General features: G+C 42.6%; 1 protein-coding gene across 1 annotated transcript in view; it reads left to right on the forward strand.

The window, feature by feature from the left end:
* Positions 1–25059, forward strand: part of FAM169A (family with sequence similarity 169 member A) — a 38650-nt gene extending 13591 nt beyond the window's left edge. The window contains exons 4-12 of the mRNA XM_077816312.1: positions 6891–7062; positions 12432–12611; positions 16185–16313; positions 16511–16623; positions 19290–19344; positions 19716–19854; positions 21644–21812; positions 22507–22713; positions 24505–25059. Of these exons, the coding sequence (XP_077672438.1) occupies positions 6891–7062; positions 12432–12611; positions 16185–16313; positions 16511–16623; positions 19290–19344; positions 19716–19854; positions 21644–21812; positions 22507–22713; positions 24505–25059 (1719 nt within the window). The remainder of the gene's footprint in view (positions 1–6890; positions 7063–12431; positions 12612–16184; positions 16314–16510; positions 16624–19289; positions 19345–19715; positions 19855–21643; positions 21813–22506; positions 22714–24504) is intronic.
* The last annotated feature ends 2652 nt before the right edge of the window (positions 25060–27711 follow it).

Consider the following 27711-nt stretch of genomic DNA (forward strand, 5'->3'; position numbering starts at 1 on the left):
CAGCTTCTTGTCCACTGTAACCACAAGGTCCTTTTCTGCAGAACTGCTGCCGAGCCATTCGGTCCCTAGTCTGTAGCGGTGCATGGGATTCTTCCATCCTAAGTGCAGGACTCTGCACTTGTCCTTGTTGAACCTCATCAGATTTCTTTTGGCCCAATCCTCTAATTTGTCTAGGTCCCTCTGTATCCTATCTCTGCCCTCCAGTGTATCTACCTCTCCTCCCAGTTTAGTGTCAATAGTAAAACTATTTCCCCATGTTTATTTCCTCCCCTACTGTTCCTCACACGTTCTTGTCAACTGCTGGATATGGCCCACCTTGATTATCACTCCAAAAGATAACCCCCCCCACCCCCCGCTGGTAATAGCTCACCTAACCTGATCACTTTTGTTACAGTGTGTATGGTAACACCCATTGTTTCATTTTCTCTGTGTATATAAAATCCCCCTACTGTATTTTCCACTGAATGCATCCAATGAAGTGAGCTGTAGCTCATAAAAGCTTATACTCAAATAAATTTGTTAGTCTCTAAGGTGCCACAAGTACTCCTTTTCTTTTTAGGTAAAGTTCAGTTGCACCTTTTTCCTGGTAATAGGATTTTAAGGTACACCTCCATTTTGGCAGGCTCAGATTAGCTGAGGCTCAGTCCTGGTCAAACTGCCCTGATTACAGCTTCTGTGATCTCTGCGTCAGTGTACCCCCTTTTGAATCCCACTTTCAATTTAATAAACCAGACTAGTTAGGCTTAAACCTGCCCTTTTGGTGGGAGTTCCCACTCTGTCCCGTTGTTTTAAAGTCTTTCTTTAAAATTGGGTCTGTTTTCTGAGTTGGGAGTGACAAATTTTCCATAGACGTTTGGCTTTTAATTTTTCACACAGCTTGAAATACAGTTTCAGAAATATCTTTATTTTTCAGCATACTGGTTCTGCACTCTCTCTAGTTCAAATGTTCCAGTTTGCTGCTTTGCTATAGCAATGAGATATAAAAGCTTATCTTTTAATCCCAGCAGTGTATACAATCCTTGATCTTTCAACTCTTCCTGTGCATTTAAGCTTATTATAGATTTGATTAAAGCAAAATTAGGGTGACCGTATTTCCCAAAGTGAAAATGGGATATGGCATGGGGCTAGCCTGAGTCCTTCCTGTCCCCACCCCCAAAGCCACTCGTCTGAGCTCCCCTCCCCGCATGGGGCTGATGTCAGCGTTGCGGCTCACCTGAGACCTGCCTGACCCCTGCGCGAGGTTGGGCTGTTATCACTGCTCGCCCGAGCCCTACTTGCCCCCCTGCCTGGGGCTGGTATCACTGCTTGGCCCCTTGCATGTACCTCTGCACCCCACTTTTTTGACAAAACTGGGCATTTGTCCCATTTGCTCTTGCCAACTGATTAAGAGCAAAAAAAATTTTGCCAAAAAAATTGGGACGATCAGGACAGAGCTTAAAAAAGGGACTGTGCTGGCCAAAATGGGATGTATGTTCACCCTAAGCAAAATGGGTTTTTTTGCTGCATTTTCACAGTAACTTGTTCCAGAAATGCTCAAAGAGTCACAAACTTCTCTTAAATGCTCATCCTTTGGCTGGTATAAAAGTCTACCTCCCTGTGAAGGTCCTCTAATTCTTTGCCAGCCATAATGCTTGCAAACAATTAAATCTTCCCTGGCAGCTTTTCCTGGAATAGTCTACAGCAGTTTCCTGTAGGTTCATCTCTCAGGCCTGGTCTACTCTACGAGTTTGTCGAATTTAGGAGCGTTAAATCAAATTAACCATGCACCCGTCCACACAACGAAGCCATTTTTGTCAACATAAAAAGGGCTCTTAAAATCGATTTCTGTACTTCTCCCCAACGAGGGGATTAGTGCTGAAATTGACATCGCTGTTTCAAATTAGGGTTAGGGTGGACACAATTCGACGGTATTGGCCTCTGGGAGCTAACCCACAGTGCACCATTGTGACCACTCTAGACAGCGCTCTGAACTCTGATGCACTGGCCAGGTGTACAGGAAAAGCTCCGGGAACTTTTGAATCTCATTTCCTGTTTGGCCAGGTGAGCTCATCAGCACAGGTGACCATGCAGTCCCAGAATCGAAAAAGAGCTCCAGCATGGACCGAATGGGAGGTACTGGATCTGATCGCTGTATGGGGAGATGAATCCGTGTTATCAGAACTATGTTCCAAAAGACGAAATGCCAAAACATTTAAAAAAATCTCCAAGGCCATGAGGGACAGAGGCTACAGCAGGGACGCAACACAGTGCTGCGTGACACTTAAGGAGCTCAGACAAGCGTACCAGAAAACCAAAGAATCAAAGGGACGCTCGGGGACAGAGCCCCAGACATGCCGCTTCTATACTGAGCTGCATGCAATTCTAGGGGGTGCTGCCACCACTACCCCACCCCTGTCCGTGGACTCTGATGATGGGCAGTAGTGTAGCTGGGGGGGAGTGGAACAGCGGCTGCTCTCCCACCGAGCAGAAGTGGCACTTTTTTACTTTTTTGGTGCCATTTTAATTTTTACTCGCCTGGCAGCACTCCGGGTCTTCGGCGGCGGGGCGGGCAGCGCTCCGGGTTTTCAGCAGCACTTTGGCATCAGGTCCTTCACTCGCTCCGGTCTTCAGCGGCATTTCAACAGTGGGGGGTCCTTCCGTGCCACCAAAGACTGGAGCAAGTGAAGGACCCGACGCCGAACTGCCGCTGACGACCAGAGCGCCGCTGGGTGAGTACAAACGGGTGGTGCCTTTTTATCTTCACTCCCCCTGTTTTCTCCACCTGGCTATGCCACTGATGATGGGTTACTCTCCGCCATGCCAGAGGATTTTGCGGACAGAGAAGATGAGGAGGATGAGCTTGAGGAGAGCACACAGCACATCGTTCTCTCTGACAGCCAGGATCTTTTTATCACCTTGACTGAAATACCCTCCCAACCCAACCAAGCCGGAGAAGGGACCTCTGGTGAGTGTACCTTTTTAAATATAATACATGTTTTAAAAGCAAGTGTTTTTTAATGATTAATTTGCCCTGAGGTTTGGGATGCATTTGTGGTTAGTACAGCTACTGGAAAAGTCTGTTAACATGTCTGGGGATAGAGCGGAAATCCTCCAGGGACATCTCCATGAAGCTCTTCTGGAGGTACTCTAAAAGCCTTTGCAGAAGGTTTCTGGGGAGAGCAGCCTTATTCTGTGATATCGTTCATGGTAACCTGGTTGAAATAGGGGAATTTGATTAAGGGGACATTCAGAGGTGGCCATTCCTACTAGGCTGTTTGCCTGTGGCTGAAAAGAAATCCTCCCCGTAGTTAGCCTAGTGGGGGGCGGAGGGGGATGCATTGGTGCTGAGCTGTTCACGTTTGGCTAGCAGTGATCTTCCCTGATACCAGCCACGTGGTGGGGGGGAGGGTAAAGCGATCATCCCAGAGAATTGGATTGGGGGGGTTAGTTTGGTTTCTGCTGCTGCATGAAAACCACAGAACTAAATTGTCAACTCAACGGGCTTTGCTTGGTATGGGAAAGGGGGGCGCTGCTCTTACGAAGGTTGCAGAAGCCGAAAGACTATGGCTTACCATGGCCGCCTGCAAGCTGAATTCTGTTGCCCGGCCCTGCGTGTGTGATCTCTAACCAAAGCCGCAGGCACTCAATATAAAATGCGAAATGCGACCTTGTACCGAAATCACATGTGCTATCTAATGTGAATAGTAGTGTTCACCATGAAAGAGTATAGCCATTGTTCTGTAAAATGTGTCTTTTTAAATACTTCACTCCCTTTTTTTCCTCCCGCAGCTGCAAATGTTTCAAGCTTCCCTCCTCCGTCCCAAAGGCTATCTCAGATAAGGCGGCGAAAAAAAACACACGTGTGATGAAATGTTCTCTGAGCTCATGCAGTTGTCCGGCACTGACAGAGCTCAGCAGAATGTGTGGAGAGACACAGTAGCACAGTACAGGAAAGCAGCCAATGAATGTGAGGACAGGAGGGACGATCGAGAGGAGAGATGGCGGCAGGAAGATCAGAGAAGGAAGGACGCAACGCTGGGGCTACTGCGGGATCAAACGGACAGGCTCTGGCATCTGGTGGAGGTTCATGAATGGTAGCAGGATCACAGACTGCCGCTGCAGCCCCTGTTTAACCGCCCTTCCTCCTCCCCAAGTTCCATAGCCTCCTCACCCAGACGCCCAAGAATGCGCGGGTGGGGGATGCTGTGGGCACCCAACCATTCCACCCCGGTGGACAGCCCAAGCAACAGAAGGCTGTCATTCAATAGGTTTTGAAGTGGCCTTTTCCTTCCCTCCTACCCTCCTCCCACACCCCACCCAGGCTACCTTGTGAGTTATCTCCCTATTTTTATAATCAATTAATAAAGAATACATAGTGACTTTTTCCTTTGCAGGCAAGCTGTGATCGAAGGGGGGAGGGCGGGTGGCTTACAGGGAATTGGAGTCAACCAAGGGGGCGGGTTTTCATCAAGGAGAAACCAATCGAAGCGTCACACGGTACCCTGGCCAGTCATGAAACTGGTTTTCAAAGCTTCTCTGATGCACAGGGCTTCCTGCTGTGCTCTTCTAATCGCCCTGCTGTCTGGCTGTGCATATTCAGCGGCTAGGCGATTTGCCTCAACCTCCCACCCCGCCATAAATGTTTCCCCCTTACTCTCTCAGAGATTGTGGAGCACACAGCAAGCAGCAATAACAGTGGGAATATTGGTTTCGCTGAGGTCTAAGCGAGTCAGTAAACTGCGCCAGCGCGCTTTTAAACATCCAAATGCACATTCTACCACCATTCTGCACTTGCTCAGCCTGTAGTTGAACAGCTCCTGACTACTGTCCAGGCTGCCTGTGTACAGCTTCATGAGCCAGGGCATTAGGGAGTAGGCTGGGTCCCCAAGGATAACTATAGGCATTTCAACATCCCCAACGGTTATTTTCTGGTCTGGGAATAAAGTCCCTTTCTGCAGCTTTTGAAACAGACCAGAGTTTCTGAAGATGTGAGCGTCATGTACCTTTCCCAGCCATCCCACATTGATGTTGGTGAAACGTCCCTTGTGATCCACTAGTGCTTGCATCACCACTGAAAAGTACCCATTGAGGTTATGTACTGGCTGCCCTCGTGGTCTGGTCCCAAGATAGGGGTATGCGTTCTGTATATTGCCCCACCACAGTTAGGGAATCCCATTGCAGCAAAGCCATCTATTATGACCTGCACATTTCCCAGAGTCACTACCTTTGATAGCAGCAGCTCAATGATTGCGTTGGCTACTTGTATCACAGCAACCCCCACAGTAGATTTGCCCACTCCAAATTGATTCCCGACTGACCGGTAGCTGTCTGGCGTTGCAAGCTTCCACAGGGCTATTGCCACTCGCTTCTCAACTGTGAGGCTGCTCATCTTGGTATTCTTGCGCTTCAGGGCAGGGGAAAGCAAATCACAAAGTTCCATGGAAGTGCCCTTATGCATGCGAAAGTTTCGCAGCCACTGGGAATCGTCCCAAACCTGCAACGCTATGCGGTCCCACCACTCTGTGCTTGTTTCCCGGGCCCAGAATCGGCGTTCCACGGCATGAGCCTGCCCCATTAACACCATGATCTCCAAATTGCGGGGACCATGGTTTTAGAGAAATCTGTGTCCATGTCCTCATCACTCTCGTCACTGTGCCGCCATCGCCTCCTTGCCTGTTTTTTCAGGTTCTGGTTCTGCATAAACTGCAGGATACTGCGCGAGGTGTTTACAATGGCCATAACTGCTGCGGTGAGCTGAACGGGCTCCATGTTTGGCGTGCTATGGCCTCTGCTCGGGCAATCCAGGGAAAAGGGTGTGAAATGATTGTCTGCCATTGCTTTCACAGAGGGAACGTTGACTGACGACACTTACCCATAACCACCTGCAACAAATTTTTGGCCCCATCAGGCATTGGGAGCTCAGCCCAGAATTCCAATGGGCAGCGGGGACTGCGGGAACTGTGGGATTAGCTACTCACAGTGCACCGCTCGGAATGTCAGCACTTGCCACGGTCCTGTGGACGCACCCCGCCGATTAACGTGCTTAGTGTGGATGCATGCACTCGACTTTATACGATCTGTTCCCAAAAATCGACTTCTGTAAAATCGGAGTAATTTTGTAGCGTAGACAAGGCCTCAAGATGGTCAGATCATTGCATTCAGCTTCTCCTGTCTGTGCTTGTTAAGTGTTACATTCCTACATCAGAGACTGTTCCAAACTGGAGTTTAATAAAATTTAGTTAAACAAAGAAACACAGCTTTTGCAGAAGCCCCATTGCTGCTCAGTTCTTTTAGAGCACACACAACTTTACTGCTGCAACCAGTGCTATCCCCTTTGGCTCCTTCAGCAGACCTTCGGTCCTTAATGGGAGGGGGGCAGGGCACAGGTAAATCTAACTCTGACATTTCTGTGTGAGTGCTATACCTCTACATCCAATAATGATGGAGAAATATGTTATGCGGGCCTTCCCAGAAGATCTGAGCACATGTCCTTTGTAGCACTCCAAACTCCAGCTAGCCTGGGAAGACTAAGACTAACTGACACAGTGCTGTTGTATTTGGCGAATGTTTCTTAAAATCCCAAAATACTGTGTTCATTTAAATTTAAAAAACAAAAATAAAGCCTTTAAGTCATCAAAACACGTTTTTAATATTAAGGTGTGCAGTGCATTTTATCTAATCTCTGATTTTATACACTGTGTCACCATGGCATCTGAGCTCTCTTCACCCCTCAAAAAATGTTAGGCCTGGTCTTTCAGAAGTGCTCGTCATTCGCAGCTCCTGCTGACATCAGCTGGAGTTATGGATAGTCAGCACCTCGGAAAATAAGCCCCCTAACATCTAAGCTTCAACTAAATTGATGTTTGCCTTTTAACTGTTGCACATTTAAATGTAGTTACATGTTTCCATAGGTGAAGACTCTTGGAGAGAGGGTGGTTCTGTATGTTCTGAATCGAATTATTTATCGCAAACAAGAAATTGAGCGAAATGAGATCCCCTTCCTCTGTCACAGCAGCAATGACTATGCTAAGATTCTGTGGAAAAAAGGAGAGGCCATTGGGTTCTATTCTGTTAAACCTGCAGGTAAAAATAATTTTTTTTTTTTAAATAAAGCAATGGAAAACCAAACTCCTTTATCAGAACTTTTAAGGTGCACTAATGTGTGTGATTGAGACATCAACCTTTTCTTGAATTCTTAGAGCAGGCAAGGTTTTGGGTAAAATTTTCAAAAGTGACTTTAGGCTCTGAAATCACTTATGCTTTTTTTTTTTTTTTTTTTTTTTTTTAATTTTGCCCATAATCTTTTTAGTAGTCATTATGGGTACTGCACTATGCCCAGGATTCTAGGTTTCAAAATTTTTGCTTCCTGCACACAATCCTTCTTAGTCAGCAATGACCATTGTGACAGGGTCGGGCCAGATGTCTATAGGAGAGTAATAGAAGGCAGATACATTAGCCCCAGGCTAAGTAGGTCCCTTTTTCCCTGGGTAAGGTAACAGGGAAGGTTCCAGAACAATCAGGAACCTTCTGGAGACCATTAAGACAGGCTGATTAGAACACCTGCAGCCAATCAAGAAGCTGCTAGAATCAATTAAGGCAGGCTAATCAGGGCACCTGGGTTTTAAAAAGGAGCTCACTTCAGTTTGTGGTGTGCGTGTGAGAAGCTGGGAGCAAGAGGCACTAGGAGCTGAAAGTGAGAACGCGGACTGTTGGAGGACTGAGGTGTACAAGCATTATCAGACACCAGGAGGAAGGTCCTCTGGTGAGGATAAAGAAGGTGTTGGGAGGAGGCCATGGGGAAGTAGCCCAGGGAGTTGTAGCTGTCACACAGCTGTTCCAGGAGGCACTCTAGACAGCTGCATTCCACAGGGCCCTGGGCTGGAACCCGGAGTAGAGGACGGGCCCGGGTTCCCCCCAACTCCTGGTCAGACACAGGAGGAGTCTACCTGGATTGTGAATTCAGGAAAAAAAACAGCCAAGCTGAGGGCTGCCGTGAGGCTCCAAGGCGAGCAAATCTGCCAATAAGCGCAAGACCCACCAAGGTAGAGCAGGAACTTTGTCACACCACCAACAATGCCTGTAGTGCCACGGCGAAACCCATATCGTGGCAAGGTGCAGTGTCTGCTGCTTGTTCCCCAAGAAGGGTGGGAACTTCATCTTAAGAAGTACCTAATGGAAAAGGCCTTGAGGCTGCCGTCGTACCTAGGCCAGGGGACCACTCCCATACTTCAGCCTGACTTAGTAAGGTGTGTGTCTCATGCCACTGGGGCCGACTCAGGAGTGAGGGAGTCGACCCCCACAGATCTCTTGGTGTCATCTTGTCAGGAGGACAGGGAGCGTTTTCATAAATATAAAAGAGTAAATCCTCCTCCAAATCCACTTAGAAGAAGTTGAATAGAGCCCTGCCTAAATTGAGCAAGTTTTCTAGCTCAATTCAAGAGAATTTAGAACGTCCTAAGTTTCAGGGGCATGACAAGAAAGCCCACAAATCTAGGGCTCTGTTGGTACCAGACCACAGTTTGGCGACAGTAGTGTCTCTGGTACCATCCATTGTCAGTTGGTCTGGAAGCGTGGCTTCGAACAGTGTGCTCACCAAATCAGCATCCATGAACACAATAGTAACTGTTCACACCCTTCAAATTAATATCATTTCTGCTGTGGTGGAAGACTCTATGCCAAGAATGCATTGGCATGCCATTCCTTTCCTCCTTACTGGATCGGATGATCATTACAGATACCTCCTTGTTAGATTAGGTAGCTCATATTGGCAACCACACAGCACAAGGCACTCGATATCTCGAGAGTCCAATCCGAAATCTCCTAAACTGTTTGTCACTGTAGCAGAAAGTGTTCAGGGTCAAGCTATAACCTCTCAAAGAATCTCGAAATATATCTCAGGCTGTATTTTGTTCTCTCTCCCTCTCACTCATGGGGCAAGGGTTCATTCCACAAGAGCACAAGTGACGTCTATGGCATCGCTTCAAGAAGTACCTCTATATGATATTTGCAAAGCAGCTACATGGCGTTCTATCAACACGTCTGCGAGGCGTTATGTTTAGTACAAGATTCCTATGCTGATACATCCTTTTGGAAGGGCAGTCCTTGGTCTGCTCTGCCATCTGTATCCTCATACCCTCGTTCTGCTTGAGTACTGTTTGCACTCACCCATGTTGGAATACATATAGGGACCAGTACTCAAAGAGGAAGTTACTTACCTTCGTAACTAGAGGTCCTTCAAGATATTTGGTCCCGATCTATATTCCAGTACCCGCTCTTCTTCCCTGCTGCTTTGAATCATCTTTTGATTCATGGTAGAGAAGGAACTGGAGAGGCAATCAGTCTGCCCTACTACAATCTCTTCTGTTGGAGACATGAGGAGAGTGAAGGTGCATGCCAGACTGACAGGTACAGCTTTCAGAATTCTCCGGCTCTGGGTGCATGGAGCACCTGCATACCTCACAGTGGAATACAGATAGGGACCACAAGAACCTCCAATTACAAAGGTAAGTAGCTTCTTCTTATATCCCCATAACTCAAGAGGCAAAAATTTTGTCCAGTGTTCTACCCTTTTAACACTGAAGATGTACAGTAGTGCTGCATAAAGACATATGTGCGTCATAGGAGACAATATTTTGTGCACAGTCTAATATATTTTGGATATGGTCAGACCAATTTGGTGAAGGTGAAATTCACCCAGACTGTGGAAGTTACAAACATTAATGCTGTATTGTGCACATTTAGGGTCTGATCCTGCAATTCCCCTGTGTGCAGAACCCTAGTTGATCTCAGGGTGGCTGCAGGGTCAGGTCTCATTACCGCTGTTCTTTATTTGTGTGTATTGTGCTAGTGCCTAGGACCCCAGTCACAGACCATGACCCCATTTTGCTAGGTGCTATACAAACATAGAACAAAATGATTGGTCCAAGGAGCTTACAATTTAAGTAGCATGTTTCCATGTCATTAACATTGCTTTATAGATAGTTCTCTCATTTCTTCTCACTGCTTAAATATACATTATAAATTCTGATTGTTACAAAACTTGATTGCATTTTTCACTTTTGCTGGATTAAATCTAACTTAATTGTAAATAATTTGTTGAGCACACTGACAGCCCTCCTTAAATAATAGCATATCTAATTTTGGGCCAAAGTGGTATGATCTGACATCCTAACTTTATCCTCGTCTCAGTAGAAGGTTTTTGAATTAACTTCAGGGAAATTTGTGGTGAATTGCAACTGTTGTACAGCTAAGTGCACAAGAAGGGTTTTATGCCTTCCTCTGAAGCATCTGGCCTTGTCCACTATCAGAAACATGATATTGGGCCAGATGGGCTATTGAGCTGTTCCAGTATGGTAATTCCTGTGTGGAAGGTAATTGGCAGATGGCATGTCTTTGTTTTGTTTATCAATACTGTGTCTGTGAACATAGCTATGAAACTGTTCAGGTCCTAATGGAGCAATATTCACGCTAAAATTTAAGCCGCCACAATGATCACAAAAATGACTTCTGGGTTGAAATGTTAATACTTTATTCTAGTTTCTGTTACAACTGATTTTATTACATTCTGAGTGAGGGAGGAGTGTTTATAATAAATATTTGTTCCATATACGTTGTGGCAATTAGATCATGCAAGTACACTTACTTTTCATGTTCTATCATTTACTAATCCGGAGATAATAAACATCCAAGACTATTTGTATGTGAAATACTGTTATACTTCATGGGTTCCCCCCCCCCTCCTTTCTGCGGCGATAGACTGAGATGTAGTCCAGTGGTCAGACCACAGGACTGGGTTTTTTTCTAATTTCATCTTGGATGTGGATTTACTGCGTAACCTTAGACAAATGACTTAATCTCTCTTGCCTGAGTTTTTCTTGCTTGGCAAATGAGAATAGCAATTGACCTCACAAAAGTATTGTGAGGACTAATTAGTTAATGTCTGTGATGAGTGCTATATATGAGATGTGTATTATTATTTTATTTGGATTGTAAACTCTTTAGGGTAGGGGCTTTCTTTTCTTTGTGTGCACAGGGCCTAGCACTGTGGAGTTCCAGTCCCACCTTGGGGCCAGTATTTACCACTGTAATACAAATCCAGATAAATAACATTTATTACTCTATGTAACTGGGCGCAGACTCACCGGCGGTACCTCCTGCTGGTCATCTCAGGGAATTAGCGTTCCAGCCTCTAGGGGGCCCTCTTCAGGCTGGTGTCTCACCTTGCTGCTGGCTCCCATGTCCCTCCCAGTGGTGCCTGGTGCCCCTTTCACTGGCTGCTGCCCACTGGCAGTACCCCACAGTTCTGGGTCTCCCCCTCCCAGGGGAACCTTGCACCCACTATCCATACCTCGCCTCAGTTTTAGGCTCCTGCCAGTCACCAGCTAGCCCCCGCACCCTGGGGCAGACTGCAGTATGAGCCACTCATCAGAGGCAAGGTTGGGTTTGGACCTGCTGCCTCTGTCTAACCTTGGGCTGTCCCCTGCAACCGCAGTACCTGTTGGGCCTAATGCTAGGCCACAGCCTGGGGCTTTCCTGGCTGGAGCTCCTCAGGCCCTTCCCTAGCCCCGCTCCAATCTAGGTGCTCTGCTTAGGTCCCTCTCTCTCAGAACTAGAGAGAGAGTGTCTTTCTGCTCCTGGCTTCCCTGGCTTTTACAAGGCCCACTGGGTCTGTTTGGGGCGAGGCCCCCAGCTGCGGCTGCTCTGCCAATCAGCCCAGCTCTTCCCCTGCCCCAGCCCCTCTCCCAGGGCTATCTTAAACCCTTCTGGGCCGGAGCGGGTGTCTACCCCACTACACTCTACCAGTGAGTTCATGGTTACCATTCAGGAATTCTTCAATACTTAAATTGCTGTGTTGTGTCACAGTGCACCTGTTTTTAATTATAATTATTATTTGTAATCCATGCTATGCTATGAATGGAAAAATCCCTTCTTGTAAAATTTTGCCTTGACTTCAGCATTATTGATGTTCTGTAAAAAGTTGGGGGGGATAATGATTTGTGTTTCAGTTCCTAAATGAGAGCTGACTTCCATAATTATGGGTTTGTTTTTAAACAGTTTTTTAATCTATGTAAAGAGAATATATTTGGATTGAGCCTTTTGGCTTTTTCTTCCATCTTTTCACTGCATTCTCTTTTCCAGATTTCCCCAAGAAATAGCTCAGCAGGATTCCAAAGTGTGCCTTTCCCCCCACTACCTTCTCATCTGTAGCCTTCCATTCTTTATCGTGTAGCAGTAGGCCACTATACCAGACAAGCTTTCTTACATCTGTAAAGCTGCAAAAATACAAAGTTGGGCCAGCGAGCCAGTGAGTGACTGAATGTGGCTGCTACGTGTGCAGTACATCTATTATCATCAGGATACAGTAAAAGCCAAGCCCCTATATGTTGCTGATGATCTAAAACTGTGACAAATCAATGATGAAATACTGATGTATGGTTTTTCCATGATTTCAGGAAGCCTATGTAGCTCCTATCTTACCCAAAGTTATCAGCTTCCAGTGCTGGACACAATGTTTGTGAGAAAGAGACATCGTGGGAAAGATTTTGGGTTAATGATGTTGGAGGATTTTGTGGATTCCTTTACTGAAGACACACTTGGTCTTCGCTACCCACTGTCATCTTTCATATATACAGGTAAACTCTGTAATTTTTTTCCTGTCTTGTCCACTCTGGCTTTCTTTAAACTTCCAAATAAATACTCCCATCTCAGTTCAACATGGAAGGAAGAGATTAAATTTCTTAAAGTTCATGACAAACTTTAAATTTAAATAAATATAAAATATGCTGTTATTCAATGAACCTTAAAAAATCAGATGGAGAATGTGCATGCTGTTTTATTTTCTTGTAATCCTTGAATTTCTATTGGTTAATATTATATCTAGGGCTGTCAATTAATCGCAGTTAACTCATGCAATTAACTCAAAAAAAAATTAATCACCATTAATCGCAGTTTTAATCGCACTGTTAAACAATAGAATACCAATTGAAATTTATTAAATATTTTGGATTTTTTCTACATTTTCATATGGTATTCTGTGTTGTCATTGAAATCAGTGTATATTGTTTATTACAAATATTTGCATTGTAAAAATGATAACCAAAAGAAATAGTATTTTTCAATTCACCTCATACAAGTACTGTAGTGCTATCTCTTTGTTGTGAAAGTGCAATTTACAAATGTAGCTTTTGTTGTTACATAACTGCAGTCAAAAACAAAACAATGTAAAACTTCAGAGCCTGCAAGTCCACTCTGTCCTACTTCTTATTCAGCCAATCACTCAGAAAAACAAGTTTGTTTACGTTTACAGGAGATAATTCTGCTCACTTCTTATTTACAATGTCACCAGAAAGTGAGAACAGTCATTCACATGGCACTTTTGTAGCCGGCATTGCAAGGTATTTACGTGCCAGATGTGCTAAAGATTCGTAGGACCCTTCATGCTTCGGCCCCCATTCCAGAGGGCATACTTCCATGCCGATGACGCTTGTTTACAAAAATAATGGTTTAATTAAATTTGTGACTGAACTCCTTGGGGGTTCCCCTGTTCCATTTTACCTGCATTCTGACACATATTTCATATTTCTGTGGGCACCAGAAAAATCCTACTCTTTCTGACTGCTACTTTTGGAATTGCAGATACACTTGGCTGAAAGTGCTCTTCCCAAAATAAGTCCATAATGCTTTTCCCCTTTAGTTTTAAAAGTTTAAAATATTAGTTTATTTTAATTGTAACATTAGTTAGTATTAAATAAGGGGAGGGGGGATTGCTGTCTCTCCGGTGGTGGCTTGCTGAGATCTTGCCACAGAGGTGAACAAGAATCCAAACTGGTGAAATAACTGAAGTGTTCATGGGTGAGATACAAATATTGACAAGCTCTGAGGGCAAATGTTACCCCGAATGCGTGTGGAGGAGGGAGAGAAGGTTGCTGGTTCCTGAGGCTGTGGTATGTCCCAAAGCCAAAATATAAGGGCAGTTTAATAACGTGTGGAGGTGCTTCCTGCACTCCCACAATGAAGCATACTGGCTGTGGGAGTCCTCTGGGGTTCCTGTCTACTCTCTACTGCCAGGGGCAATTTCCAGAGATGGTTCAGGAACCAGAACACACACTCTGTCTCCTGCCTCTACAGAGTGGGGGATGAGATGGGACATGACAAGGCTCAGGATGGAAGGAGCTTGCTGGCAGTAGTTGCTGTCTTAACTGGCTGATCTATTTAAAAGGGCAATGTGCTTAGAGTGGGGCCAGCGCACTTAAAGGGGAAATGTGCATCTCTCTTTCACACACACAGTATGTTGTCTGTCTGTCTGTGTCTCTCTCTCTCTCTCACACACACACACACACACACACACACACACACACACACACACACACACACACACACACACACACACACACACACACACACACACACACACACACTGTGTCTGTCTCTCTCTACCATGCTGTGTCTCCTCCCTTCATTTGTGCTGCCTTGAAGAGTGTGAGGCTACATTAACAACAATGTGTTAACCCCTTGAGGGCTCAGCCGAGTGCTACTTCATCATTTATCAGTAAGATATTCCCTGGGAAATATCCCACCCTCTTCCACCCTCTGACTCCACCACCTCAACCAAGCTTCACAATCATCATTGCTGTGTACAGTATTAAATTGTTTGTTTAAAACTTATACTGTGTATATATATGTGTGTGTATATATATCTAACTATATAGTCTTCTATATAGATATCTATATATAGTCTTTTGTCTGGCAAAAAAAATGTCCCTGGAACCTAACCCCTGCTATTTACGTTAATTCTTATGGGGAAATTGAATTTGCTTAACATCATTTCGCTTGAAGTCGCATTTTTCAGGAACATAACTACAACATTAAGCAAGGAGTTACTGTAACTATTTTTAATACCCAAAAATGCTTCCTAGAAGACAGGAAAAAAACCCTACAGTCCCTGCCCCCTTAAGATTACCATCTAAATTTAACGCTCATGGCAAGGTTCCTCCCCCACTCTGAACTCTAGGGTACAGATGTGGGGACCTGCATGAAAACCTCCTAAGCTTACTTTTACCAGCTTAGGTTAAAACTTCCCCAAGGTACAAATTAATTTTATCCTTTGTCCTTGGAATAACCACTGCCACCACCAAACTCTAACTGGGTTGACTGGGAAATGTAGTTTGGACACGTCTTTCCCCCCAAAATCCTCCCAACCCTTGCACCCCACTTCCTGGGAAAGGTTTGGTAAAAATCCTCACCAATTTGCATAGGTGACCACAGACCCAAACCCTTGGATCTGAGAACAATGAAAAAGCATTCAGTTTTCTTACAAGAAGACTTTTAAAAGAAATAGAAGTAAATAGAGGTAAAGGAATCACCCCTGTAAAATCAGGATGGTAGATACCTTACAGGGTAATTAGATTCAAAACGTAGAGAATCCCTCTAGGCAAAACCTTAAGTTACAAAAAAGACACACAGACAGAAATAGTCATTCTATTCAGCACAATTCTTTTCTCAGCCATTTAAAGAAATCATAATTTAATGCATACCTAGCTAGATTACTTACTAAAAGGTCTAAGACTCCATTCCTGTTCTATCTCCGACAAAAGCAGCATACCAACAGACACAGACCCTTTGTTTCTCTCCCTCCTCCCAGCTTTTGAAAGTATCTTGTCTCCTCATTGGTCATTTTGGTCAGGTGCCAGTGAGGTTACCTTTAGCTTTACCTTTAGGTTACCTTTAGCTTCTTAACCCTTTACAGGTGAGAGGAATTTTCCTCTGGCCGGGAGGGATTTTAAAGGGGTTTACCTTTCCCTTTATATTTATGACAGCTCACGAAAGCTTATGCTCAAATAGATTTGTTAGTCTCTAAGATGCCACAAGTACTCCTTTTCTTTTTGCGAATACAGACTAACACGGCTGCTACTCTGAAACCAATCTAAATGTAAGACATAGCACAATGATGAAAGGTGCTAAATAAGAGGACGGGACTGGGTTCTAGATGGATGAGGATTACAGAAATGTTATCATATAGTTACTCAGGTTAGACATGCACATCTTGCTGGCTCAGTTCCATTTTGTTTGTGATGTATTATAAATATGATAAAGTAGAAGGTCAGATTATAATTGACTCGGTAGGATAGTGTTTGAATAATTTCTTAAGATGAGTTACAGATGTGCATACTGTGTGGTGTGGTTTTGTTTTATTTATGTTTCTTCAGCTTGTAAGCAGTATTTTGAAAAGTACCCAGGGGATCATGATCTTCTATGGGAAGTTGAAGGAGCAGGACACTGGTTCCAGAGAACACCTATTACCAGTGTATTGCAGAGAGAAACACTCAAAACTACAGGTAAAGAGGCTTTGGAAGCAAGGCCAGGAAACTATTGAAACTTGAAAAGTAAAGTTACATTGTACAGTGTCTACAACAATTTTTGTAGACAGTCCCACTGTGAACAATCCCCATAGAAGTCATTGGAAAGATGCCAGCTAACTTCATTATTTAAATTGTATCTGCACTTTTTTTCTATTGAATTTTTCTAAGAGCAGGAGCCTCTCAAAAAGAAAACAACAGTTCCCAGACTGAGGAGTGTTTTCTGCCGTCTGCAATGGAATCTGAAACAGGAAGTGAACAAAGCACAGAGATTGAAACGCAGCTAAGGGTAGGTACACACAGTGTTTTCTGTATACATAAAAGCAAAGAGCTTTTACAGAACTATATAATTTATATTTTCATATTCTTCTGGCTTCCTTAATTACTTGTTCCGTAAAATCTTTTACTGAAGAGAAAGAGATGGGTCTCCATATAGGAAGTTATATATTTTTTAATTATCCATTTTTAAACTTTTAATTAGAGAGCAGTGATACTAGATAAACTTTTGGGAAAAATATAGATGATTCCTAGGAAATAAATTATAAAGTCCATGCATTTAATAAAAGTGTGTGCCCTCCTTGTTCAATACTCCAGCTTTAGCCTCCATTTTCCTGTGCTTCTCTTCCTCAGTAAGTCCTTTCAGCAATCCATCTTGAACTTCCAGTATCTCCTCAGTGTTCTCTGGGCCTGTGAGCCTGGACTATAGCCTTTCTTTTGAATTATCCAGTCTATCAAAACCCATGACTTTTTATCAGATTACCCTTGAAGACATAGTTCTGGCTTCAATGAGAAAGCCAGAAACATACTTATTGTGAAATTTTGTTGTGGTTGAACTAAATTGACATGGGTGTCAGGATCTATGAAAGACAGATGCTTTTGTTACACTTGGTTTAATGTTACTTTTTTCAGCAAAGCAGCACCAGCTTGTTTAGACATTGCAAATTCACCTAGTGTTAATAGAACACTAGGATGCATCTTGTACTATCATTTTTTTCAACCAATGCTCTCTTCGTATGCTGTAGGGTATGAGATGGCCTTAGTAGTGTCTAGTAACTTGCACTGGTAGATTGTTATAGGTTTGGGGGGGAGGGTATTTCAACTGATTTCCTCCCCGACCCTGCACTCTTGGGATGTGTGAATATCCAGATTATGACACTTAGAAGCACTGTACTCACAAACAGTGCAAAGGCTGCATTTCTTTGGCATCAGATGGACGCATCAAATGCATAAGTCTAAGAAGATAGTGTCTTAGAGTGCATAATCGCATTGTAGATGATCATGATGTAAAGTGTACAGCCTGCATTCAGGTTTATTCAGTTCCACCACAAAAGGAATGCGAGTCTCTTTGTGCATATTTGAAACCTCAGCCAAATTTCACCCGCATATGGATATGCAGTTGAATATTTTTGTTTGTTGACTATTAGGCAGCTGTTAAGAGATGGAACATTCTGCAAGATTGCATACGGTGAATAATGATGAATGTTAATGAGGTATTAATTTGCATTGTACAAACTAGTCAAAATGCAGTTGGGAGTAAACTTTAATTATGCAAGACCAGTGCCTTAGGCACAAAACCTAGCTACTGAAATTTAAACTTTGTGTTCAAAGTAAAATTAAGTGTGTAGCATGGTTGAGAAGGTTACCTCCCAAGGGTAAACTGAATGCAAAGAGATATAGTATTTTCTTCTTGAGTTTTTAAACAAGCCTGAAACAACAACTCTGAGAGCTGTCATTCATAACAGTAAGTTTCTTACTCTGAAACTTGATTATGATTATTTAAATGTCATCTCCACTGGTAATTGTTTTAGCAGAAACAACTGATTAATGCACTTATATAAGATTGTTGGATGCAGTCACGTATTATGGGGGAAGGAGCAGTGGAACATTTAGTTGCTGTTAAGGCTTGCTGTAGTGGTGAATTAGGAATTCAAGCCCTCCCAAAAAAGTCAAGTCACCTGTGCCTCTGCCCAAAAGTTGGAGGGGAAAAAAGAAATGCACCCAATGTCAAAAGCCTCAAATATCTTCTGGAGGCCAGAATCCCAAATCCCAGAATCCCTTCCAAAATACTAGAACTGGCTTTCTCGCTGATGACTGCATTATCTGTACAAAATTCTGCAGCACACTGAAGATTTAGGAGTAGTGTAAAATATTAATGTGGAAAACGATTCCCACATGTACCTGTGTATTACATTATTTTTATCTTTTAAAACACAAGGAATACTGAAATGATTGTAACACTAATATATAATTAAACAAACCCCACTATTTAAGTTTACTTGATGTTATCTCAAATATCAATGTATTACAGAACTGATTGCAACCCACTGGGTCTTGCAGCAGAGGTCTGTGGGGTGGGTTGGAATTGCAGCAGAGCAGGTGGACATGGCCTCTTTTTAGTGCTAGTTTACCTAAAGTAGCTAATCTAGGGCAATTAATCATAGCTCTGTTTTAAAAACAAGAAGTTTATACTCTGAGAAATTATTGTAAAAGTAGATTTGTGGAGTTGGATGCTTGTCTCTCAATGACTGCAGATCTAGTTTGGTCATAAATAAAAAGACCTGGTACCTGCTGGCTCTGCAGACTACACCTAGAATCTAAGGCTGAAGCTCTGTTTTACCCAGCTTGACACATCATCACCAGTAATAGAGATTTATTAATTTGGTTGATTTTTCTTTTAATAATCCCAAGATAGATGTTTTGGGATAGTAAAAATGTGTATTAGTCCGTAAGAGAGTAGATCTGATTCTAAATTTACCTCATGAGCCAATCTCTTTGTCGAGAAGATACCGTTTTTTCACGTATTCCTTCACCTGACTGTAGTCGGTCTCCCAAAGAGTGACTTGAATTAATACTCCAGAATGTAACTGGGGGTTGGGAGATGAAGGCATTTCAATCAGGAGAATAGACTCTCCAGTGGTTCAGACTTTTAAAGTACAGTATGTTTTTCTGCTTTAGGTTGATTCTCAAAAAGGCAAAGACATCTTTGATGCCCATGCAAGCACTTCTGAAGGTAAAAATAATGTTGAACATCAGTATTATGGTTCTTAAATTTTAGTAGGGTAATGGCCCATTTTCACCATTACTTTTAACTTCTCTGTGCCTTGATTTAGTCATCTGCAAAATGGATAAATTATAATACCTCTTTTAGAGGTGTTTTGAAGCCTAAGCAATGTTTGTAAAGTACTTAACATCCTTGGATGAATGCTAGTATTGTATATTTATTTTGGTGTGTTTAAAAAAAATCCTATAATGAAATGCTTTTTCAATTAGGCTCTGCATATGCCTACTTTTATGAAAAATACTAAAGTTATTCTCTTACAATGTGCAGATCCATTAGGTATGAGTATTCTTTCATTTACATTCATTTTTTGTATCTTTAAGAGCTTGATGTTACACCCGTTTCTACTCGAACACGAAGCAGTCAGTTAAAACGTCCCAGGATAGGAAAGAGGAGCCAGGAATCTGAAACTGAAATTCCTTCCGGAGAGGATGAAAACCTTCTTTGGATATCAGGAAGCAGGTAATGTGTCACTTTTCATTTTGCAGTTTCAGTGGTGTCAGAGCTGTGGTGTACCTACTCATGTGGTACATGCTATTTCTTGTCCCATTAAAAAGCAAAATTGATATATCCTCCCTTCCCCTGCTTTAGTCTGATTTGCTGATTACTTTAAAAATAAAACTCTAGGGGGAAAAAGCAAGCTGCCAACTCTGAAGTGATCGCACCAAAGCAATGGTTTGTTTCTCCATATAAACTCAGCAGATTTTGGGAACCATAGGAACAACGCTGCAGTGCTTTAACATGGTTTGTGTAGTCGCAGCATAGTGCTGGGAGAGAGCTCTCCCAGCACTCTAAAAAAACCACCTCCATGAGGGGAATAGCTACCAGCGCTGGGAGCGCAGCTACTGGTGCTCAAAGCACTGTCTACACTGGCACTTTACAGCGCTGCAAGTTTCAGCGCTGTAAATTGCCAGTGTAGACAAGCCCTAAGTGGCTTCACATGTCCTGCACTCTCAAGGGTCAGTGGCATAGCTAGGTGGAGCAAACAGGGGGAGCAGACATAAAAAAAGGTGCCACCTGCTTGTACTCACCGGGCGGCGCACCGGGTCCTCGGCAGCACTGAAGGCCCTTGCCACCGAAATGCCCCCGAGGACCCAGAATGCGTGAAGTCCCCCGCTGCCGAAGCGTCAGACCTGCCGGCGAAGACCCAGAGTGCCGCCGGGTGAGTAAAAATTAAAAAAGGCGCCAAAAAATTAAAAAGGCTCCACTTGAGCTCAGTGGGGGAGCAGTTGCTCCCCCCTCTAGCTACGCTACTGTCCAGGGTCTGCTTTTTACTTTCCTGATGAATAGCTAAATGGAACCAGAGATGATATGCTGCTATTATGCACTTGTAGACAATGTGCTGCTGTAAAATGGACAGTGTTTGGAATATATGAAATTTATTCTGTGATTTCTAACCACCTGTCCCATAGATTGGCAATCAGTGCTTCGAGACTTGTAGCCACAGATAATTGGCTAGTTGGATAGTTGGGAAGCTCATGACTGTTCTTGAAAATCAGGATATTAGGGCTTGTGGTAAAAATTTTGTGGCACCACTACCATAATCTATCTTGAGAAACTGTGGTGTGTAGTTATAGAATGCTGGTGAAACAACTGTATACAAGTCAGCTGTGCACACTATCATTTCTTCATATATAAAACCTAAGTGCACTTAAAGATGAAAAAATTCCATCATCCCAAAAATAAAAAGTGAACATTTCTGAGACCTCATTACCTTTTGGCTACATCAAAGCTTTACTTTTCCAGCCAATCTGCATGCTGTCTGCTATCTTGAATTCTAATCCAGTTAGACATTTTGTAAACTATATGAAATTAATGATCATTTTAGCTCTATAAGGCTACTCAGACAGTTAAGTCACATGAGACTGATACTGGTATACCTGGGTTGGGAGAAGCTGGGTCTCTTTTCACAGGGTCCAAATTTTTTTTTACAGTTAGGGGATTAACGTTTTATTACTTCAAAAGCTTGCAGCCCTCACGAAGGTATTCCTGATTTCTAGCTTTGAATTTAATGGATGCAAGATAGAGGCCTCTTTATGTATTGGTGCAGCAACAGTCTAGTTGAATAGCTGTCTAGTTAGGAGTTGTCCATTTTCAAAATATAATTTTATTTATTTAGCTGGGTTCCACACTCCTATATGATGAATGTGTATTATACTAATTAACTTGCTGTAGGAGAAAGTTCTCATTATTAAATGGTGTCACTGAGATTATTAACCTAAAAAAAGAGTTGTTTTATTTTCTGTTGCAGGTTGGAACCTGTAGCACATACATCTGAAAGCTCAGAAGAGTTAGTAGAAGAAACTGAAGAAAATGTAGTTGAAAATGAAGAGGAAACAGTAGCTGAAAATGAGGACCAGTCAGTATTGGAAACACAAGAGTTATGTACATCACCACCTGAAAAACAAGATGAGAAAGAGGTAGGAGCTGAGTCTGGCTGAGGTTCCCTGTAAATAAGGCCCAGGTGGTGGTGATAGGCTTGAGGAAGCTTTCCATCCACATCTGAGCAGGAAATTGCAACCTTTTGTGCAAATGTGGTCTTTGCTACCATCTTGTGTGTGTTTGCTAACTCTATATGAAATTTATTGCAATGCACTTTATGTAGGACTACATCTTAAATCCATTTGGAAGATGAAGCTGGTACAGAATTAAGGTTAGGGAAATGTCCTCTATACTTACTATGAACATTAGAGTCCACAAGAGCTTCTGTAACGTAAATCCCCAGCTAGCCTGTTAACTCTGGCAGCACAAAGTAGCTGGAGCAGAGGCCAGAATCTGGTCTAGTATCTCTGAAGAAAATTAGATGATCCTTAAGGAACCAATGGCTTGCTGTATATCAGAGACTCCTGTAAATTTTGAAAATGTGTGCTTTAATTTTTATGCTTGAAAAAAGCCAAAAAATAAAAAAAACATGATAAATATAACTGTTTGCACAACAGTTTTACTCTGTAACAGAAGTTATGAAATTAAAGCTAGAAGTAACATTTGCGTCTTGGTAGAACCTCACACCCTGCTGATCAATGTCTGTATGCAAAAGTTCTGCCTCTGAGGTTTTTTACGCTGATGTTTTGAACAATGGCTGTGCCCTACCTTGACTTATGAATGTCACTTTAGGAAACTGAATCAGAGCCACTCAATGGTGAGCTAACAGAAAAGACTATCAAACCATCTCTCATGACTGAAGAGGAAACAGCTAGTGAAATACTAGATGGTGAATCAAAATTACAGTCTGACAATCCAGAAGAAGAATCTTTAACTCTATTTGTTCCGTTAATCCTTGACTCTTCAGCAAAATCTTCTGAAGACACTGCATCAGATAAGGTGAGGGAAGTGCAACAAAATGATATTTTAGGTCTTTTTTCTGCAATGCATATATTACGTTTATTTATTTAATAGGTATAGGCCATGAATTACTTGCAAAAGCCGTTGTCAGAACACATGGCAAAATCCATAAATAAAATAAGACTGGTGTTTTAGTAATATGCAATAACAATAAATCTATGTTCATTAAAACTAAGGAAAACAATGCTCTGGTCCAATCTCCCTTAGTAATACTCAAATACGTCTCCAGTATCGTCAGGGAAAATAGCGATATTCAACAAGCTGTCCCTCTGTTGTGGCTAGTAATTTCTCTCAGTACTTAGATTTGATAAAATGAGTAGGGGAAAATAAAATATATTACACCATTAATTGCTGGTAAAGTATAAGAAACTTATTATTTATTTGTAATACCATAGCGCCTAAGAGCCCCAGTTCTGGGCCAGGACATCATTGTGCTAGGTCAGTGGTTTCCAAACTTTTTGGCATCAGGCCCCCTTTTTAATTTTCAAGAAACCCTCACACCCCCCACCTCTCCTTTACCCACATCCAACCCCCACCCTGCTCCTTGTCCCCTGACCACCTCCACCTGGGACCCCACAGCTCATCCAACCCCCCCCGCCCTGCTCCCTGTCTCCTGACTGCCTCCCAGAACCTCCGCCCCATCCAACCGCTCCCTGTCCCCTGACTGCCCCCCATGGGACCTCCTGCCCCTTATCCAACCCCCCCCACCCCTTACCAGGCCGCTCAGAGCGGCAGGACTGGCTTATTGGAAAGCCTGGGAGGTGGGCGGGCGCAAGCTGCGCTCCCGGCATGGCTGTGGGGGAGGGTGAACAGGAGGGGAGGGGCTGGGGGCTAGCCTCCCCGGCCGGGAGCTCAAGGGCTGGATAGCCTCGTGCCCCCCTTGGAATTTCTTCATGCCCCCCAGTTTGGGAACCAGTGTGCTAGGTGCTGTACAAACACAGAACAGAAAGATGGTCCCTGCCCCAAAGAGCTTTACAATCTATCTAAGACCAGAGATGATACAGACAGACAGGAGAACAAGAAAATGACACAATATTGGTCACCATGATACAGTGGTCTCAGCACTGTAGCAACTGAACTGTTGTCAAGTTTTTTCTAGGCAAAAGAGTTTTAAGGAGGATAATGTAGTTTTGTGGATATGTACGAGGAGCTGCTCCCAAGAGTAGGGAGCAGCATGGGAGAAAGCACAAAGATGCTTGTTTGAAAATTGAACAGTGGGCGATGGTGGCTGGCATCATAGGGTGATCAGCGGTGGGAGTCAACCTTTTGATACTGAATGAGATATGATCGGTAGGGTGTGGATAGGTCTTGAAGGGCCTTGACAGCGAAGACAAGTAATTTATGTTTGATACAATAGAGAGGGAGATCCACATCCCAAGGAATTTATAATCTAAAGGCACAGTCAGTTATAGGCACCAAGCAGAATGCTAACTATTGGAACAAGTACAGACAAGCCAATGTCCATATGCTTACTCTGCACTGCTTTTGAAGTGTGCCCCATTGTGCATGAGTGATCCTCTGAATTTTTGTATTTCAAAGTTTTAGAAAACATCAGATAATGTCAAGGCCCTTAAGCCAGGAAGATGGCTTGTGTGAGGGGAAGGAGAGGATTGTTAATGGTGCACCCAATGCTGTAAATTGCTGGGTGCTTCAACTCCCACTGTGAGCTGAGGGTGTTCAGCACCTTGCAGGGGAAGGCCCAGAGTCTGTACCATCTCCAGAACATGTGAATTGTCCCCTTGATGGTTTTGACTCTTATTTTTTCCTCAGGTTATGAACACTACTGATTCAGAAATACTGACGGAGGAAAGTATATCTATGGAAAAAGAGGGCATTGAAGAGGAGCAGCAAACAGCGCAAAGGAAGAAATCATCTGATGAAAGTACAGATACTGTAGCTTCAGTGCCAAAAGAAGAACCATCCGATAATGGCCTTTCAAACTCTGTGGTAACTGAAGCACTAGAAGAATCAGTTTCTGAAAATGTGTCGCCCAACGCATCTTCTTCCTTGGAGGAGCAAAGTGAGGAAGCAGGGCATGATTCACAAGAAACCCCTGTTGTCCTTGGTCAGAGTTCTTTGATAGTGGTTGAACTTGAGGATGTGTCGTTCCAGCAACATTCAGAAGGACAAAAGAACCAATCAGAAGAGCAGTATGAGGAGTCTTCTGAACAGATGGATCAATACACGCAGACAGCAGCAGAGAGAGTTGCTGACAGCAGCTCAGAAGAAACAGAAATTGAGGTACCAATAGTAGATCGGAGGAACTTACGAAGAAAGGCCAAAGGATACAAAGGACCACCCAAGAAGAAAGGAAAGCCAGCTTAACAATGAAGTCGCTTGTTAATCCAGCTATTTGTAAGTTATTATTTCATTTAAAATAGGGTATTATTAAATTGCATGGGACACAGGATACACATGTATTCAGAAGTTTGGGTTAGACTTCCCTTCGGGATTCACCACCTTTCCTCAACTTTTCTCGAATTTTTAACCACTATACAATGAGCTTCATCGGAGTATGGAAGTAAATGGCCAATCTCCTCCTTTATAAAGGATAAATGCTGAATAAATGGAATAGTTGTGTTAGCAAAGCAACAGAATTTACATTTAAGATTAGAATTGTTAGAAGAAAATACCATCTATGAAATCCTAAACCCATTGACTTCAGTGAGGCCAGGATTTCACACCAGATGTTTATAAAATTGTGTTCTCCGCTTGAGAAAAAAGCAGGACAGCGGGGGGAAAACCCACATAGACTACCAGAGAATAGAGTAGAGAAAAAGAATATATGGCATAAATATTGATCTCAAGATGAGGGGAGTATACACAAGAACTTACTCTTACAACTTAATGGTCCAAAATAACATGAACAGTACTATCTATTTTTTCTCTAGTATTGTTTTAGGTGAACTGATTTTCCACCCCTACTTCCAAATCCCATTTACTATTCATTTGAAAGAAAAACAGCTGAGTCCATGATCTGAAGCACTGTCAAAACAATGTCTAGCATTGTACAATACAATAATGAAGCTTTTTTAGTGGAGCATTAATGATGCTTATATGGTAAGTTATACATTTATAATTTCAAAATTCAACATTAAGCATACTTTTATAGCATCTACTTTTACTTGTGTGTTGAGCCACCCATACGTTTACAGATCTGTTTGGACTGCCACCCCATGTACATGTGCTGATTTGGTTCTTTGTGTCACAGTGCAGAAAATAACTTAAAATAACCCTTCAGCTGGAAATGGGCTGAATAGGGAATGCTACCTGGTATCTTCCAAATACTTAGCTGGTACATTCAGCAGCCGGTAGATGTGATGTCTATCAGGTGCAAGACTTCTGTGGGCCCAAAAATTCCAGGTATACCATGACATTTCATTAATGTAAAGTAAACATTAATCGGAGTTGCAGCAAACATCCGTGTATGCCAAATTCTTGTCTTTGTCTAACTACCAGGAGATTGTTGCAGTTAGATGAAAGAGTGAAGTAGCCCTGACTCTGATATAATTTCTGGGATAACAGCTTTCCAGTTTGGTTACTTGGCTAGTAACACCCAAGCTTGCAGCATTCGGACAGACAGACAGAGTTGGCAGGAAAAAAACTAGACCATTCATCCATGTTTCTGAATAGTCCCTTTTACCCCATCTTCAGTGATACCTCTAACACATTTGACTCAAATTGCAATGTTATACATCAATTTATATATTTTTAAATCGCCGTTTATTTCTGTCCAATAATGAAGCTCCTGCAATAATGGGTAAAAACTCAGGAATAAGAGCGAGCAGTGGTGCGTGCACAGAAAGGAAGAAATGTTACTATTTGTACTCTTACATATTTTATAAGATAGATGAGCAAAAGTTGGCACCTAAATGTCTCAAAATTGGAGGTACCTACTTATTTCTCTTTAGGGTTTATAAATAAAAGGTTCACTTGAATAACATCAATGATCTTTTAATTTTTATCCTCTATGAAACAAGTATAAGAATCTGCTTTGATTTTATGAATGTACAGTTTAACTTTTTAGATATTTTCTTATCTTATTTAGCTGGTGAAACACCCTTGTTCTTTTAAACTGTTTTCACTCACTTTACAATGAGGGTGCAGGTTTTTTAGAGGCTTGTATTGCATATGCTCTGGAATTGGGGTTCATAGAATCATTGAGTTATATTTGGAGTTCTTAAAATGTTGCAACTTTTCCTGTCAATGTACATTTGTTGTATATTAACACTGTGGATGAGAGGTATAAGCAGAACTTTTCTTGATTGCTTATAAATATTCAAGTGAACCTTCAGCCTTTCTAAAAACCAATTAAACGTTTTCTATAAAGCACACGAGAAAAACCTGTTATGTATGCTGTGGCTTCTCTTTTAGCGCTAAGATTAGTTGTAAAAATAGACAGTTGGAAAACACTACATTTTGTTGTTGCAAGAATTGAACTCGTTAGGGACAGGGGGTTGACCTAAAAATATGTTTTTTGTGTATAGTAAATTTTAAAAAGTGGAGGATATGAATGTTAGGCTGTTAGTTGCAAAGAGTTAAGCTTTGGGAAAGAGTAATAGACTCGTGTACTTCAGTAGATACTTACAAAAATATCTACTTTTAATTAAAACTCACTTTCATTTTCAATTGTGTTGAACAACAGCATTTTTCAGACCATGCACCCTGGCTTGCTGCATTTAAGGTCAGTTCACTTGTGTTTTTTTTTTCCCCCCCATATGGATAACTCAGAACTAACTTATGCTAACATATCCTGTTTCAGATATTTCCTGTTCATTGCACATTTACATTTGCATTCGCACAGTTAGCACCAATTATTATTTCAACAGTAAAACTCCACTTGATTTATGTGGCAGCAAGAGCAGTGTCTTAGGGGTTGAATCTGATTTCACTTAAACTGGTGTAAACTGAGTTACTTATTGATGTCCAAAGGAGTTACACTTGTGTAAAACTAGCAAAACTGAGATCAGAATCAGG

Source organism: Eretmochelys imbricata, chromosome 5, assembly GCF_965152235.1.
Source record: "Eretmochelys imbricata isolate rEreImb1 chromosome 5, rEreImb1.hap1, whole genome shotgun sequence".
Taxonomy (NCBI): Eukaryota; Metazoa; Chordata; order Testudines; family Cheloniidae; genus Eretmochelys; species Eretmochelys imbricata.